The 17,040-nt window shown below is 51.7% G+C and overlaps 2 protein-coding genes across 2 annotated transcripts in view; both read right to left on the reverse strand.

Moving 5' to 3' along the window:
- Nucleotides 1-4,985, reverse strand: part of SMG9 (SMG9 nonsense mediated mRNA decay factor) — a gene marked incomplete at its 3' end in the record, with an annotated part of 8,623 nt that extends 3,638 nt beyond the window's left edge. The window contains exons 1-6 of the mRNA XM_041411639.1: nt 4,876-4,985; nt 4,167-4,296; nt 3,649-3,791; nt 2,666-2,791; nt 2,107-2,233; nt 1,651-1,838 (exon numbers count right to left, since the gene is read on the reverse strand). Of these exons, the coding sequence (XP_041267573.1) occupies nt 1,651-1,838; nt 2,107-2,233; nt 2,666-2,791; nt 3,649-3,791; nt 4,167-4,287 (705 nt within the window). The remainder of the gene's footprint in view (nt 1-1,650; nt 1,839-2,106; nt 2,234-2,665; nt 2,792-3,648; nt 3,792-4,166; nt 4,297-4,875) is intronic.
- Nucleotides 4,986-5,452: 467 nt separating this feature from the next.
- The window catches only part of PPP2R1A (protein phosphatase 2 scaffold subunit Aalpha), a 21,379-nt gene continuing 9,791 nt past the window's right edge, over nt 5,453-17,040 (reverse strand). Inside the window, 10 exon segments of the mRNA XM_041411637.1 lie at nt 5,453-5,713; nt 8,117-8,271; nt 9,416-9,476; nt 10,940-10,992; nt 11,177-11,237; nt 12,720-12,860; nt 13,409-13,479; nt 14,632-14,833; nt 15,349-15,378; nt 15,543-15,690. Of these exon segments, the coding sequence (XP_041267571.1) occupies nt 5,468-5,713; nt 8,117-8,271; nt 9,416-9,476; nt 10,940-10,992; nt 11,177-11,237; nt 12,720-12,860; nt 13,409-13,479; nt 14,632-14,833; nt 15,349-15,378; nt 15,543-15,690 (1,168 nt within the window). The 3' untranslated portion in view covers nt 5,453-5,467.

Below are 17,040 nucleotides of genomic sequence, written 5' to 3' on the forward strand. Positions count from 1 at the left end.
GGACAGGTGGGACAGGTGAGACAGGTGAGAGACAGGGGGGACAGGTGAGACAGGTGAGAGACAGGTGGGACAGGTGAGAGACAGGGGGGACAGGGGAGACAGGGGAGATGGACAGGTGAGACAGGTGAGACGGACAGGTGAGGGACAGGTGGGACAGGTGAGACAGGTGAGACAGGTGAGATACAGGTGGGACAGGTGAGGGACAGGTGAGAGAGGTGAGACAGGTGAGAGACAGGTGAGACAGGTGAGACAGGTGAGGGACAGGTGAGGGACAGGTAGGACAGGTGGGACAGGTGAGAGACAGGTGAGAGAGGAGGGACAGGTGGGACAGGTGAGGGACAGGTGAGACAGGTGAGAGACAGGTGAGACAGGTGAGACAGGTGCGACAGGTGGGACAGGTGAGGGACAGGTGAGACAGGTGAGAGACAGGTGAGACAGGTGAGGGACAGGTGAGAGAGGAGGGACAGGTGGGACAGGTGAGATACAGGTGAGACAGGTGAGAGATCAGGGACAGGTGGGACAGGTGAGACAGGTGAGGGACAGGTGAGACAGGTGGGACAGGTGAGATGGACAGGTGGGACAGGTGAGACAGGTGAGGGACAGGTGGGACAGGTGAGATACAGGTGAGAGATGGACAGATGAGATACATGTGAGATACAGGTGAGGGACAGATGAGACAGGTGGGATACATGTGAGACAGGTGGGACAGGTGAGACACAGGTGAGATATGGATAGGTAAGACAGATGAGATACAGGTGAGATAGGTGAGATATGGATAGGTAAGACAGGTGAGGAACAGGTGAGAGATGGACAGGGGAGGGATGGACAGGTGAGATGAGAGAGATGAGGGACAGGTGAGACAGGTGAGGTAAGGACAGGTGAGACATTGACACATGGACAGGGGACATGAGTGAGACAGACAGGTGTGGGAACTAAACCAGTACAAACCAGTATAAACCACTCCAAACCAGTGCTCCCAGTCCAAACCAGTATACCCCAGTCCAAACCAGTATACCCCAGTCCAAACCAGTATACCCCAGTCCAAACCAGTATACCCCAGTCCAAACCAGTATACCCCAGTCCAAACCAGTATACCCCAGTCCAAACCAGTATACCCCAGTCCAAACCAGTATACCCCAGTCCAAACCAGTATACCCCAGTCCAAACCAGTATACCCCAGTCCAAACCAGTATACCCCAGTCCAAACCAGTATACCCCAGTCCAAACCAGTATACCCCAGTCCAAACCAGTATACCCCAGTCCAAACCAGTATACCCCAGTCCAAACCAGTATACCCCAGTCCAAACCAGTATACCCCAGTCCAAACCAGTATAACCCAGTATAACCAGTACCCGCTGTCCAGGATGGGCCCGATGCTCTACAGCCCACACCAGTATAACCAGTACTCCCAGTATAACCAGTATAACCCAGTATAACCCAATATAACCACTATAAACTACTCCACACCAGTCCAAACCAGTATAACCCAGTCCAAACCAGTATAACCCAGTATAACCAGTACCCGCTGTCCAGGATGGGCCCGATGCTCTACAGCCCACACCAGTGTTTGTTCACTCAGCACTGCAAACCTAGCAAAACAAGAACTAATTCTGGAAATCTGTGGTATGATTCAAGCTTGAACTGAACTACTCCCAACACACCTTTGTCTTCCTTTGCAGCACCTTTGTCTTCCTTTGCATCAGGTTTTTCAAGCAAACTCAAGTTCAAAGTGGTTTCTTGAGGTTGAGGTGAGGGAGTTTTTTTCTTTTCATTTTGCTGTTGGTTTGAAATCTTTATAGCTGGATTAAATACTGGATGTTCCTCAAGTGCTGCCATTTCTGTCAGAGAGAGAATATAATTTATACCCACCAACTGCTTAAGAAACAACTATATTAATTCATACCGAGTACTCAAAACCAAAACTAGTGACATTTTACTGACTTTTTAGAATTCGACCAAGAAAGAAGAGATTCAGAAAAGCCTTCATGTCACAGAGTGGCATAAAAGACAAGGAAATTATCTTCAATTCAACCTGACTCCAAGATTTAATTGCCTAACAAACATGCAGGCCAGAAAATAAAACACAGGTAACTTGCATAGCTCTACCTTGTTGAATTCTTCTTATTTTTTCTTGCGCTGCCTTCTGGCCTTGCTTGTCTTTGTCTTGCTTGGAGATGCTTGCTTGCTCTTTTGCTTCTGAAAGCTTGGCAGACAGATGCATATACCTCTCATTCTATTTCAAACAGAATTATTAATTACAAGTTGGATATGGTATGCTTGTCACTTTCAATGATCTTCATAATAAAGTGTGGCTTTTTACCCTTTATATCATGCTTATGCAATGGAGCAACAATGAGTTTTTATTTAACTAACAGTCTCCCAGAATTTGATAGTAACTCACTCAATCTGATGGAAATGTATTTTAAATTTTTCTTTCCCACATATTACATTCAACATTTTCAACGCAGTACAAATAATAAGGGAAAGGAAAAACAACTTAGAAAAGAAGCAGCTCCAACAGGTTTTCCTTCAGTACCTTGACACATTACTGGTAAACATGAAAGGTTTTCAATCCCCAATTTGTAACACACAAATCCACCACATGCAGATGTACCAGACAAATCAGTTTTCAGAAAGACTTCCATGAAGCATTTTTCTGTCTTACTGGGTCAAATTTTTCTTCATCTGTCTCTTTGACAGGCTCGTCCTTCTCTTCATCACTCTGTTGCTCAGCGTATCGCAAAATCCATTCCTTCATAGTCAATTCTTTCTCTTTCCTCACATTCATTTCCTAAGAAGAGCAATATAAGTTAAAAGTAATGATAACGTATGTGGAAGCAATGCTTTCTTCTGCCAGTGCCTAGGAACTACTATTAAGGTTTTATACATTATATATGTACATAGAGAATAAAAAAAAAAAGGCTTTCCGAACCAGAGTGAAAATTCTACTATACACCTAAATAGATCTTAACACTAGAATAACTATAATTACTATAAAGAATGAAATAATTTGCAGGGATTTTGTTTTCTGGTTTAAGATTAAATATCCACAGAAATCAAAACACTGACAATACAGGCACACTTAAACCCTCATAAGTCATAGAGAGTACCACATATACATAAATAGAATAAAGCCATTATAGGATAAAAATTAAGAAATTAAGCTATAGAATCATAGAATGGCTTGCATTAGGAGGGACCTTAGAGGTCATCTAGTTCCAACCTCCCTGCTATAGGCTGGGACACCTTTTACTAGGCCAGGTTGCTCAGAGCCCTATCCAGCCTGGCCTTGAACACTGCCAGGAATGGGGCATCAGCAGCTTCTCAGGGCAACCTATTCCAGTATCTCATCACCCCCACAGAAAACAATTTCTTCCTAATACCTAATCTCAATCTCATGAGATTTCCTGTGCTTTACCACAAAAATAAACTATGAAGAACCTTCTAGACTCCACAGGAAAAACACCTTTAAATTATCATTCCACTAAAATTAAAATGCAGGTGTCAGTTATTAATCACATAACATTTTCATAAGCTTTTCACATCAGTGCTGGAAACCAATGCAACACCTGTGTTTTAGAAAGTTTTGCTTCTCTTCCCCCCCGCATCCGCTGATCCAAGTAACTACCAATTAGATTTTTAGATTACCTTAGTTCCAGGGCCATTTTCTTTCTTTTTGTTATCTTCTAAGTGAGGTGGCATACCACACTGTGACACAGCAGAACAAAACTTTGCTCTAGGTTTCTGCTGCTGTTCTTCAAATTGCTGGCTAAAACCTTCAGGCAAGGCGTCTTCAAAATAAAAAAAGAAAAAACATGTCACAGAACATATCAATAATAATTACAAGAAAATACTTTAAAACTGTGTTGGGAACCAACTAGAAGAACACAAACTGAAATAAAAGTTAGGTTTTAGCATTTATATAAAATAGTATTATTTGCTCACTGGACATCCACAGAACTCTAAGTGTAGGAATGTGAAGACCACAAGACTTCATGCACTAGAATACAACAGAACCAGTCAACTGCGCATCTAGGAGAGCAACATGTTGCAACTAGTAGTCTCAGAGGAACATTATATTTAATACTATTACGAAGCAGTAATGCTACTGCTTAGTAGGTCCTATTTCTCTTCTGTCAAAAACTATTTTCTGTAACCATACTCACCATTGGGAAGGTTTAAACAAAGCCAGTCAAGCGCAGAGTGGAGATCACCCCCATAAAGAAGCGTATTTTTCATTGCTTCTTCAATGTGCTCAGTCTTAAAAGAGAATCTTTGTAAAGCCATGTATACATCCTACAAATAACAGAGCCAAAAGATTAGGATTTAATCTAGCAATCTAATATAGGTTTTTAAAGTTCTATTTCCCACATATCAGAAAGCCAGTATTAAAAGGTAATAAACACTGTGCATTAATGTATCCAAAAATTTAGCAGAAAATTCTGTTTTGCAGAATTTCTATTTCCTTTTTAAATATGCATGCATAGGTATCAATAAATCTATATTCCTGCCTCTCTCTACACAATGTGCTTTCTAGCTAAGTAAAGACATACCTCCAATTTTCCAGGTAATAGAGTAAAAAATGTAGGAAACCTAAACCGTTCAGATTAAGTATTATTCCTCTATGTTGTCTGAAAGCTCTTGATTTTAGTTCCTGAATCCATAAAGATGTGCCTTTCCTAATAAGCATGCTTCTTGATTTCAGTGACTAATCATCAATACAACTACTGAAAAGCATGCCATATTGGCTTGTACCACACACAATACAATTGTGTAATACACACAAGCGCAATATGACACTTGATAAAAATGACAAAAGATAAACTACTCTAAATAAATAATGAAAAATAAGAAAAATAAGATCTTGAACTGTACCTGTAGTTTCTTTGCACTTAGTCTTTTGGAAATCAATCCTTTGTCCTCATTTTGGTTTTTATGATTATTAATCACATCGATAATCCTTTTCTCCAAATTGCCATTTATTGTTACCTGCAAACAAAAAATGAGTTGATACAAGGTAAACTTCGGAAGATAACCCAGTCCAAACCAGTATAAACCAGTATAAACCAGTACCCGCTGTCCAGGATGGGCCCGATGCGCTGCAGTCCCACCAGTATAACCCAGTATAACCACTATAAACCATTATAACCCAAGATAACCCACTAAAACCAGTCCAAACCACTCCAAACCAGTATAACCCAGTCCAAACCAGTATAAACCAGTATAAACCAGTATAAACCAGTACCCGCTGTCCAGGATGGGCCCGATGCGCTGCAGTCCCACCAGTATAACCCAGTATAACCACTATAAACCATTATAACCCAATATAACCCACTAAAACCAGTCCAAACCACTCCAAACCAGTATAACCCAGTCCAAACCAGTATAAACCAGTAAGAACCAGTACCCGCTGTCCAGGATGGGCCCGATGCGCTGCAGTCCCACCAGTATAACCCAGTATAAACCATTATAACCCAATATAACCCAGTAAAACCAGTCCAAACCACTCCAAACCAGTATAACCCAGTCCAAACCAGTATAAACCAGTATAAACCAGTAAGAACCAATACCCGCTGTCCAGGATGGGCCCGATGCGCTGCAGGGACTTGGCCACGTTGAAGCGAACGTTGGCCACGGCGTCGGCGGCCATGCGCAGCACGGTGGGCAGCATCTGCGTGGTGGTCACCTCCTGGCCACACACCTCGGACAACACCTGTGCAGGTGAGACAGGAGAGATGGGACAGGTGTGACAGGGACAGGTGAGATGGGACCAGGGACAGGTGGGACAGGTGAGACACAGGGGAGACAGGTGAGACATGGACAGGAACTGGGGACATCCATCGCTCCTGCCCAGGTGTGTTCCCATCCCTCTCAGGTGTGCTCAGATGCCCCCAGGGACGCCCAGGTGTGTTCCTACCCCCCTCAGATGAATCCCAGGTGTGCTGTGGGTGGAGCCAGGCGTGGCTTTATCCCCCTCAGGTGTGCCCAGGTGTGTTCCTACCCCCCTCAGATGAATCCCAGGTGTGCTGTGGGTGGAGCCAGGCGTGGCTTTATCCCCCTCAGGTGTGCCCAGGTGTGTTCCTACCCCCCTCAGATGAATCCCAGGTGTGCTGTGGGTGGAGCCAGGCGTGGCTTTATCCCCCTCAGGTGTGCCCAGGTGTGTTCCTACCCCCCTCAGATGAATCCCAGGTGTGCTGTGGGTGGAGCCAGGCGTGGCTTTATCCCCCTCAGGTGTGCCCAGGTGTGTTCCTACCCCCCTCAGATGAATCCCAGGTGTGCTGTGGGTGGAGCCAGGCGTGGCTTTATCCCCCTCAGGTGTGCCCAGGTGTGTTCCTACCCCCCTCAGATGAATCCCAGGTGTGCTGTGGGTGGAGCCAGGCGTGGCTTTATCCCCCTCAGGTGTGCCCAGGTGTGTTCCTACCCCCCTCAGATGAATCCCAGGTGTGCTGTGGGTGGAGCCAGGCGTGGCTTTATCCCCCTCAGGTGTGCCCAGGTGTGTTCCTACCCCCCTCAGATGAATCCCAGGTGTGCTGTGGGTGGAGCCAGGCGTGGCTTTATCCCCCTCAGGTGTGCCCAGGTGTGTTCCTACCCCCCTCAGATGAATCCCAGGTGTGCTGTGGGTGGAGCCAGGCGTGGCTTTATCCCCCTCAGGTGTGCCCAGGTGTGTTCCTACCCCCCTCAGATGAATCCCAGGTGTGCTGTGGGTGGAGCCAGGCGTGGCTTTATCCCCCTCAGGTGTGCCCAGGTGTGTTCCTACCCCCCTCAGATGAATCCCAGGTGTGCTGTGGGTGGAGCCAGGCGTGGCTTTATCCCCCTCAGGTGTGCCCAGGTGTGTTCCTACCCCCCTCAGATGAATCCCAGGTGTGCTGTGGGTGGAGCCAGGCGTGGCTTTATCCCCCTCAGGTGTGCCCAGGTGTGTTCCTACCCCCCTCAGATGAATCCCAGGTGTGCTGTGGGTGGAGCCAGGCGTGGCTTTATCCCCCTCAGGTGTGCCCAGGTGTGTTCCTACCCCCCTCAGATGAATCCCAGGTGTGCTGTGGGTGGAGCCAGGCGTGGCTTTATCCCCCTCAGGTGTGCCCAGGTGTGTTCCTACCCCCCTCAGATGAATCCCAGGTGTGCTGTGGGTGGAGCCAGGCGTGGCTTTATCCCCCTCAGGTGTGCCCAGGTGTGTTCCTACCCCCCTCAGATGAATCCCAGGTGTGCTGTGGGTGGAGCCAGGCGTGGCTTTATCCCCCTCAGGTGTGCCCAGGTGTGTTCCTACCCCCCTCAGATGAATCCCAGGTGTGCTGTGGGTGGAGCCAGGCGTGGCTTTATCCCCCTCAGGTGTGCCCAGGTGTGTTCCTACCCCCCTCAGATGAATCCCAGGTGTGCTGTGGGTGGAGCCAGGCGTGGCTTTATCCCCCTCAGGTGTGCCCAGGTGTGTTCCTACCCCCCTCAGATGAATCCCAGGTGTGCTGTGGGTGGAGCCAGGCGTGGCTTTATCCCCCTCAGGTGTGCCCAGGTGTGTTCCTACCCCCCTCAGATGAATCCCAGGTGTGCTGTGGGTGGAGCCAGGCGTGGCTTTATCCCCCTCAGGTGTGCCCAGGTGTGTTCCTACCCCCCTCAGATGAATCCCAGGTGTGCTGTGGGTGGAGCCAGGCGTGGCTTTATCCCCCTCAGGTGTGCCCAGGTGTGTTCCTACCCCCCTCAGGTGCCCCCAGGTGCCCCCAGGTGTGTTCCAATCCCTCTCAGGTGCCGTGAGACAGGTGAGACATGGACAGGGACTGGGGACATCCATCGCTCATGCCCAGGTGTGTTCCCATCCCTCTCAGGTGTGCTCAGATGCCCCCAGGTACGCCCAGGTGTGTTCCTACCCCCCTCAGATGTATCCCAGGTGTGCTGTGGGTGTGCCCAGGTGTGCCCAGGTGTGGTTCTATCCCCCTCAGGTGTATCCCAGGTGTGCTGTGGGTGTACCCAGGTGTGCCCAGGTGTGGTTCTATCCCCCTATTGATGCAGAAGAGCGTGGTCATGCGGTGCAGGTAGTTGGGGTCGGCGGCCATGGCCAGCACCTTGGGCACGATGGTGCCCTGCGCCCAGGTGTGCCCAGGTGTGCTCAGGTGTGCCCCCAGGTACCCACGTTGATGCAGAAGAGCGTGGTCATGCGGTGCAGGTAGTTGGGGTCGGCGGCCATGGCCAGCACCTTGGGCACGATGGTGCCCTGCTATGGAGTGTGCCCGAAGCGCTCCACCAGCTTGCGCAGGTTACTGGTGGCGGCCTCGCGGATGGCGTACACTGCGGGGAACCAGTACGGACCAGTAAGGACCAGTATGGACCAGTGTAAACCAGTAAGGACCAGTGTAAACCAGTAAGGACCAGTACAGACCAGTAAGGACCAGTACGGACCAGTATGGACCAGTAAGGACCAGTATGGACCAGTAAAAACCGGTATGGACCAGTATGGAGCAGTAAGGAGCAGTATGGACCAGTAAGGACCAGTATGGACCAGTAAGGACCAGTATGGACCAGTAAAGACCAATAAGGACCAGTAAAAACCAGTACGGACCAGTACAGACTGGTATGGAACAGTATGGACCAATATGGACCAGTAAGGACCAGTATGGACCAGTAAGGACCAGTACGGACCAGTAAGGACCAGTACGGACCAGTAAGGACCAGTATGGACCAGTAAAAACCAGTACGGACCGGGATGGACCGGTATGGACCAGTGCCGACCAGTATGGAGCAGTATGGAGCAGTATGGACCAGTAAGGACCAGTAAAGACCAATAAGGACCAGTAAGGACCAGTATGGACCAGTAAGGACCAGTACGGACCAGTAAGGACCAGTACGGACCAGTATGGACCAGTATGGACCAGTATGGACCAGGAGGGAGCAGTATAGACTAGTATAAACCAGTGTGGACCAGTACAGACCAGTAAGGACCAGTATAAACCAGTACGGACCAGTACACACTGGTATGGACCAGTATGGACCAGTGTAAACCAGCACGGACCAGTATGGAGCAGTATAAATCAATATACATCAGTATGGACCAGTATAAACCAGCACGAACCAGTATGGACCAGTATAAATCAATATAAATCAGTATGGACCAGTATAAACCGGTATGGACCAGTAAGGACCAGTATAAACCAGTATGGACCAGTAATAATCAGTATAAACCAGTCTGGACCAGTACGAAGCGGTATAAACCGATATAGATCAGTACAAACCAGTACGGACCAGTCTGAACTGGTATGGACCAGTACAGACCAGTACGGACCAGTATAAACCAGTATGGACCAGTACACACCAATACCACCCACCCTCAGCACCCAGTAACCCTCCCAGTAGCTCCCAGTCCCCTCCCAGTCCCTCCCAGTCCCTCCCAGTCCCCTCCCAGTCCCTCCCAGTATAAACCAGTCCCCCCCAGTACCGTGATCCACCAGCCAGGCCATGCAGAGCGAGTTCAGCTTCTCATCGAAGAACTCCACGCCCTGCGAGGGGGAGACACCAGTATGGACCAGTAAGGACCAGCACGGACCAGTATAAACCAATACAAACCAGTAAGGACCAATACAAAACAGTATGGACTAGTACAAACCAGTAAGGACCAGTATGGACCAGTATAAACCAATACAAACCAGGAAGGACCAATACAAACCAGTATGGACTAGTACAAACCAGTAAGGACCAGTATGGACCAGTATAAACCAGTACAAACCAGTACAAAACAGTAAAGACCAGTGTGCACCAGTATACACTAGTACAAACCAGTATGGGCCAGTATAAACCAACCTACATCGCTACAGACCAGTTTAAACCAGCACAAACCAGTACGCACCAGTATAAACCAATATGGATGACTAGACACAAATTTCTCCCAGTATATCCCAGTTCATCCCAGTCCATCCCAGTTCATCCCAGTCCATCCCAGTCCCCCCCAGCCCTCTCCCAGTCCATCCCAGTCCATCCCAGTCCATCCCAGTCCTCTCCCAGTCCCCCCCAACCCTCTCCCAGTCCCTCCCAGTCCCCTCCCAGTCCCGGTATGGACCAGTAAGGACCAGTATAAACCAGTACGGACCAGTACACACTGGTATGGACCAGTATGGACCAGTGTAAACCAGCACGGACCAGTATGGAGCAGTATAAATCAATATACATCAGTATGGACCAGTATAAACCGGTATGGACCAGTAAGGACCAGTATAAACCAGTACGGACCAGTACACACTGGTATGGACCAGTATGGACCAGTGTAAACCAGCACGGACCAGTATGGAGCAGTATAAATCAATATACATCAGTATGGACCAGTATAAACCGGTATGGACCAGTAAGGACCAGTATAAACCAGTACGGACCAGTACACACTGGTATGGACCAGTATGGACCAGTGTAAACCAGCACGGACCAGTATGGAGCAGTATAAATCAATATACATCAGTATGGACCAGTATAAACCGGTATGGACCAGTAAGGACCAGTATAAACCAGTACGGACCAGTACACACTGGTATGGACCAGTATGGACCAGTGTAAACCAGCACGGACCAGTATGGAGCAGTATAAATCAATATACATCAGTATGGACCAGTATAAACCGGTATGGACCAGTAAGGACCAGTATAAACCAGTACGGACCAGTACACACTGGTATGGACCAGTATGGACCAGTGTAAACCAGCACGGACCAGTATGGAGCAGTATAAATCAATATACATCAGTATGGACCAGTATAAACCGGTATGGACCAGTAAGGACCAGTATAAACCAGTACGGACCAGTACACACTGGTATGGACCAGTATGGACCAGTGTAAACCAGCACGGACCAGTATGGAGCAGTATAAATCAATATACATCAGTATGGACCAGTATAAACCGGTATGGACCAGTAAGGACCAGTATAAACCAGTATGGACCAGTAATAATCAGTATAAACCAGTCTGGACCAGTACGAAGCGGTATAAACCGATATAGATCAGTACAAACCAGTACGGACCAGTCTGAACTGGTATGGACCAGTACAGACCAGTACGGACCAGTATAAACCAGTATGGACCAGTACACACCAATACCACCCACCCTCAGCACCCAGTAACCCTCCCAGTAGCTCCCAGTCCCCTCCCAGTCCCTCCCAGTCCCTCCCAGTCCCCTCCCAGTCCCTCCCAGTATAAACCAGTCCCCCCCAGTACCGTGATCCACCAGCCAGGCCATGCAGAGCGAGTTCAGCTTCTCATCGAAGAACTCCACGCCCTGCGAGGGGGAGACACCAGTATGGACCAGTAAGGACCAGCATGGACCAGTATAAACCAGTACAAACCAGTAAGGACCAATACAAAACAGTATGGACTAGTACAAACCAGTAAGGACCAGTATGGACCAGTATAAACCAATACAAACCAGTAAGGACCAATACAAAACAGTATGGACTAGTACAAACCAGTAAGGACCAGCATGGACCAGTATAAACCAATACAAACCAGTAAGGACCAATACAAAACAGTATGGACTAGTACAAACCAGTAAGGACCAGTATAGACCAGTATAAACCAATCCAAACAAGGAAGGAACAATACAAAACAGTATGGACTAGTACAAACCAGTAAGGGCCAGTATGGACCAGTATAACCCAATACAAACCAGTAAGGACCAGTATAGACCAGTATAAACCAATACAAACCAGGAAGGACCAATACAAACCAGTAAGGACCAGTATGGACCAGTATAAACCAGTACAAACCAGTACAAAACAGTAAGGACCAGTGTGCACCAGTATACACTAGTACAAACCAGTATGGGCCAGTATAAACCAACCTACATCGCTACAGACCAGTTTAAACCAGCACAAACCAGTACGCACCAGTATAAACCAATATGGATGACTGGAAACAAATTTCTCCCAGTATATCCCAGTTCATCCCAGTGCCCCATACAAGTCTCTAACTCCCTCCCAGTATATCCCAGTCCCCTCCCAGTCCATCCCAGTCCCCTCCCAGTCCATCCCAGTCCTCTCCCAGTCCCCTCCCAGTCCATCCCAGTCCATCCCAGTCCCCTCCCAGTCCATCCCAGTCCATCCCAGTCCTCTCCCAGTCCCCTCCCAGTCCATCCCAGTCCCCTCCCAGTCCATCCCAGTCCCCTCCCGTCCATCCCAGTCCATCCCAGTCCATCCCAGTCCCCTCCCAGTCCATCCCAGTCCCCTCCCGTCCATCCCAGTATATCCCAGTCCTCTCCCAGTCCCTCCCAGTCCCCTCCCAGTCCATCCCAGTCCCTCCCAGTCCCCTCCCGTCCATCCCAGTCTATCCTGGGAGGAGCCTAGAGCTGTGTATGAGGGGACTGGGAGGGACTGGGAATGACTGGGAGGGACTGGGAGAGAACTGGGAAGGACTGGGAGGGAACTGGGAGGGACTGGGAGTTACTGGGAGGAAGCTGCAGTTCACAAAGTCGCCACCAGAGGGAGCCGCAAACACACTGGGAATGCATTAGGGGGAACTGGGAGGGACTAAGAGGGAACTGGGATGGACTGGGAGCGACTGGGAGAGGATTTGGGGTCACTGGTTTATACTGGGACGGGCTGGGAAGAACTGGGAGGAAGCTGCAGTTCACAAAGTCGCCACCAGGGGGAGACACCGGGAATGCCCTGTATCCCCAGCTGTGCCCAGGTGTGTGCCCATCTATCTCTATGTGTTTCTATGCACTCCCAGGTGTGCCCAGGTGCCCCCAGGTGCGCCCAGGTGCGCTCACCTCGTCCTTGAGCTGCGCCAGGAACAGCGGCAGCAGGTGCTCCACCGTGTTGTCCTTGCCCAGGATCGGGGACAGCCCCATGATCACCGAGGCCAGCGCCGACTTCACGTGCTGGTTGGCGTCCGACACCAGCTCCTGCCCAGGTGGCACGGGTGGTGCAGGTGAGCTCACCTGGCCTCGGGGGCGGGGGCTCAGGGTGGCGCTGAGGCCACCTGGGTGGGACAAAGGTGGCCCCAGAGTGCCACGCCCCCCCCAGGGTGTGCCCAGGTGTATCCCAGGTGTGCCCCAGGTGTGTCCCAGGTGTATCCCAGGTGTGCCCAGGTGTGTCCCAGGTGTGCCCAGGTGTATCCCAGGTGTGCCCAGGTGTGTCCCAGGTGTGCCCCAGGTGTGCCCAGGTGTGACTCCAGGTGTGCCTAGGTGTGACCCTAGGTGGGCCGAGGTGTGACCCCAGGTGTGCCCAGGTGCATCTCAGGTATATCCCAGGTGTGCCCAGGTGCATCTCAGGTGTATCCCAGGTGCCCCCAGGTGTGCCCAGGTGTATCCCAGGTGTGCCCAGGTGTATCCCAGGTGCCCCCAGGTGTGCCCAGGTGCGCTCACCTCGTCCTTGAGCTGCGCCAGGAACAGCGGCAGCAGCTGTGCCCAGGTGTGTGCCCATGTATCTCTATGTGTTTCTATGCACTCACCTTGATGCAGGGCAGGATCTGGCCCATGATCACGGCCTCGCGGCAGTCGGGGGACAGGTTCTCGCAGAACTCTGGGGACACCAGAATTGGGGTGAAAAACTCCAAAATTGGGTTTGGGGCATCAAAGTTGGGGTGGAAAACACCAAAATTGGGGTGAAATCTCCAAAATTGGGGTGAAAACATTGAAATTGGGGTGGAAAACACCAAAATTGGGGTGAAAACTCCAAAATTGGGGTGGAAAACACCAAAATTTGGGTGGAAACTCCAAAATTGGGGTAAAACTCCAAAATTGGGTTTGGGGCATCAAAGTTGGGGTGGAAAACACCAAAATTGGGGTAAAACCACCAAAATTGGGGTGAAAACACCAAAATTGGGGTGAAAATATTGAAACTGGAGTGGAAAACACCAAAATTGGGTTGAAGAACGTCAAGGTTGGGTTTAGGGCATCAAAACTGGGGTGAAAAACAGAAAAATTGGGTTGGAGACACCAAAATTGGGTTGGGGACGCCAAGGTTGGGTTGAATTGTGCCAAAATTGGGTTAGGGACACCAAATTTGGGTTGAAGAACATCAAGATCGGGTTGGGGCACCAAATTTGGGTTTGGTCCTCAAAATTGGGGTGAAAAACACTGGAATTGGGTTGGGGACACCAAAACTGGGTTAAAGGACGTCAAATTTGGGTTGGAGACATCAAAATGGGTCAAATAACGCCAAAGTTGGGTTGGGGACATCAAGGTTGGGGTGAAAAACACTGAAATTGGGTTGGGGACACCAAATTTGGGATGGGGGACAGCGAAGTTGAGTTGGGGACACCAAATTTGGGTCAAAGAACACCAAAATTGGGTTGAAGAACATCAAAATTGGGTTGGGGGACACCAAAATTGGGTTGGAGATCTCAAAGTTGGGTTCAAGAACGTCAAAATTGGGTTGAAAAACACCAAAGTTGGGTGGGTGACCCCAAGGACAGGTGAGTGACCCCAAGGACAGGTGAGTGACCCCAAGGACAGGTGAGTGACCCGGGGACAGGTGAGTGACCCCAAGGACAGGTGAGTGACCCCGGGGACAGGTGAGCAACCCTGGGGACAGGTGAGTGACCCTGAGGACAGGTCAGTGACCCCAAGGCCAGGTGGGTGACCCCAAGGACAGGTGGTTGACCCCAAGGACAGGTGAGTGACCCCAAGGTCAGGTGAGTGACCCCGGGGCCGGGTGGGCGTGGCCACTGACCTTTGACCTTGTGGGAGGCGGCCGCCCGCACCTCGGCCTCGCAGTCCTTCATGAGGCTCTGGAAGGCGCCCACCAGGTCGGTCTTGGTGATCTCGGGGCCCACGGCGCGCTGCAGCTGCGGGGACACGGCCCAGGTGCGTCCAGGTGTGCCCAGATGTGCCCCCAGGTGTGCCCAGGTGGCTCCAGGTGTGCCCAGGTGTGGCTCCAAATGTCCCCCAGTTCCCAAAATGCCCCAAACCCCCCAAGACTTCCTAGAACCCATCCCCAGGTGTGTCCAGGTGTGTCCAGGTGTGCCCAAGTGCCCGCCAGGTGTGTCCCCAAATATTCCCCAGAATCCCCAAACCCCCCAAACCTCCCCAGAACCCAAGCCCAGGTGTGCCCCAGGTGCCCCCAGGTGTGCCCAGGTGTCCCCCAGGTGCCCCCTGATGTACCCAGGTGTGCCCAGGTGTGCCCCAGATGCTCCCAGATGCCCCCAGGAGCCACAGGTAACCCCCAAAGTGACCCCCAGGTGACCCCCAGGTAATCCCCCAGAACCATTCATGCTTCCACTGCCACCAACTGCATTGAGTCCTGTCCAGGTGAGCACAGGTGTGCGCAAATGAGCCTCAGGTGTGCACAGGTGAGCCTCAGGTAACCCCCAAATGAGCCACAGGTAATCCCCAGGTAACCCCCAGGTGACCCCAAAGTGACCCCCAGGTGACCCCCCAGAACCATTCAGGCCTCCACCGCCAGCAGCCACACCGAGTCCTGCCCAGGTGAGCACAGGTGTGCACAGGTAACGTCCAGGTGCCGCCAGGTATGCCCAGGTGCCCCCAGACCACCCCCAGCTGCCTCCCAGACCCCTCAGGTGTGCCCAGGTGCCCCCCAGACCACCCCAGCCCCCCCCCCAGGTGTGCCCAGGGGCGCCGTACCTGCTCGTCGGAGGCCAGGTTGGAGAACATGGGGATGATCTCGCTCTTGACGTGCTCCAGCTCCAGCACCTTGGCGAACTCGCCCAGCTTGGAGGCGGCCGCGCGCCGCACCATGGGCGTGTCGTCCGAGCACAGGTTCCGGAAGTACCTGCGGGCACACCTGGGGGTCACCTGGGGGCACCTGGGCACACCTGGGGGTCACCTGGGGGTCACCTGGGCACACCTGAGTACAGCCCAGGGTCACCTGAGTACATCTAAGGGTCACCTATGGGTGTGTTGTCCCACCTGAAATAGCTGTGGGCACACCTGGGCACACCTGGGCACATCTGGGGGTCACCTGGGGGCACCTGGGCACACCTGGGTACAGCCCAGGGTCACCTGAGTACATCTAAGGGTCACCTATGGGTGTGCTGTCCCACCTGAAATAGCTGTGGGCACACCTGGGCACACCTGGGGGTCACCTGGGGGTCACCTGGGGGCACCTGGGCACACCTGGGTACAGCCCAGGGTCACCTGAGTACATCTAAGGGTCACCTATGGGTGCGTTGTCCCACCTGAAGTAGCTGTGGGCACACCTGGGGGGGGACCTGGGCACACCTGGGTACAGCCTGGGGGCACCTGGGCACAGCTGGGATGGGTTGGTGACCCTGTGGTCACCTCAATGACCCCATGGTCACCTCAATGACCCCACAGCCACCTCAGTGACCCCAGGGATGGACTGGTAACCCTGTGGTCACCCCAATGACCCTGTGGTCACCCCAATGACCCCGTGGTCACCTCAATGACCCCAAGGACGAACTGATGACCGCGTGGTCACCACAATGACCCCACACCCACCCCAATGAGCCTGTGGTCACCTCAATGACCCCACACCCACCTCAGCGATCCCAGGGATGGACCAATGACCCTGTGGTCACCTCAACAACCCCATGGTCACCCCAATGACCCCAAGGACAAACTGATGACCCCTTGGTCACCTCAGTGACCCCAGGGATGGACTGGTAACCCTGCGGTCACCCCAATGACCCCGTGGTCACCTCAATGACCCCGTGGTCACCCCAATGACCCCGTGTCACCCCAATGAACCCTGTGGTCACCTCAATAACCCCGTGGTCACCACAATGACCCCAAGGACGAACTGATGACCCCGTGGTCACCCCAGTGACCCCATGGTCACCTCAACAACCCCGTGGTCACCCCAATGACCCCGTGGTCACCCCAATGACCCCAAGGACAAACTGATGACCCCGTGGTCACCTCAGTGACCCCACACCCACCCCAATGACCCCGTGGTCACCCCAATGACCCCGTGGTCACCTCAATGACCCCGTGGTCACCTCAGTGACCCCACAACCACCCCAATGACCCTGTGGTCACCTCAATGACCCTGTGGTCACCCCAATGACCCCGTGGTCACCTCAATGACCCCGTGGTCACCTCAGTGACCCCACACCCACCCCAATGACCCCGTGGTCACCCCAATGACCCCGTGGTCACC

The sequence above is a fragment of the Onychostruthus taczanowskii genome, unplaced genomic scaffold, assembly GCF_017590055.1.
Source record: "Onychostruthus taczanowskii isolate IOZ18803 unplaced genomic scaffold, ASM1759005v1 scaffold365, whole genome shotgun sequence".
Taxonomy (NCBI): domain Eukaryota; kingdom Metazoa; phylum Chordata; class Aves; order Passeriformes; family Passeridae; genus Onychostruthus; species Onychostruthus taczanowskii.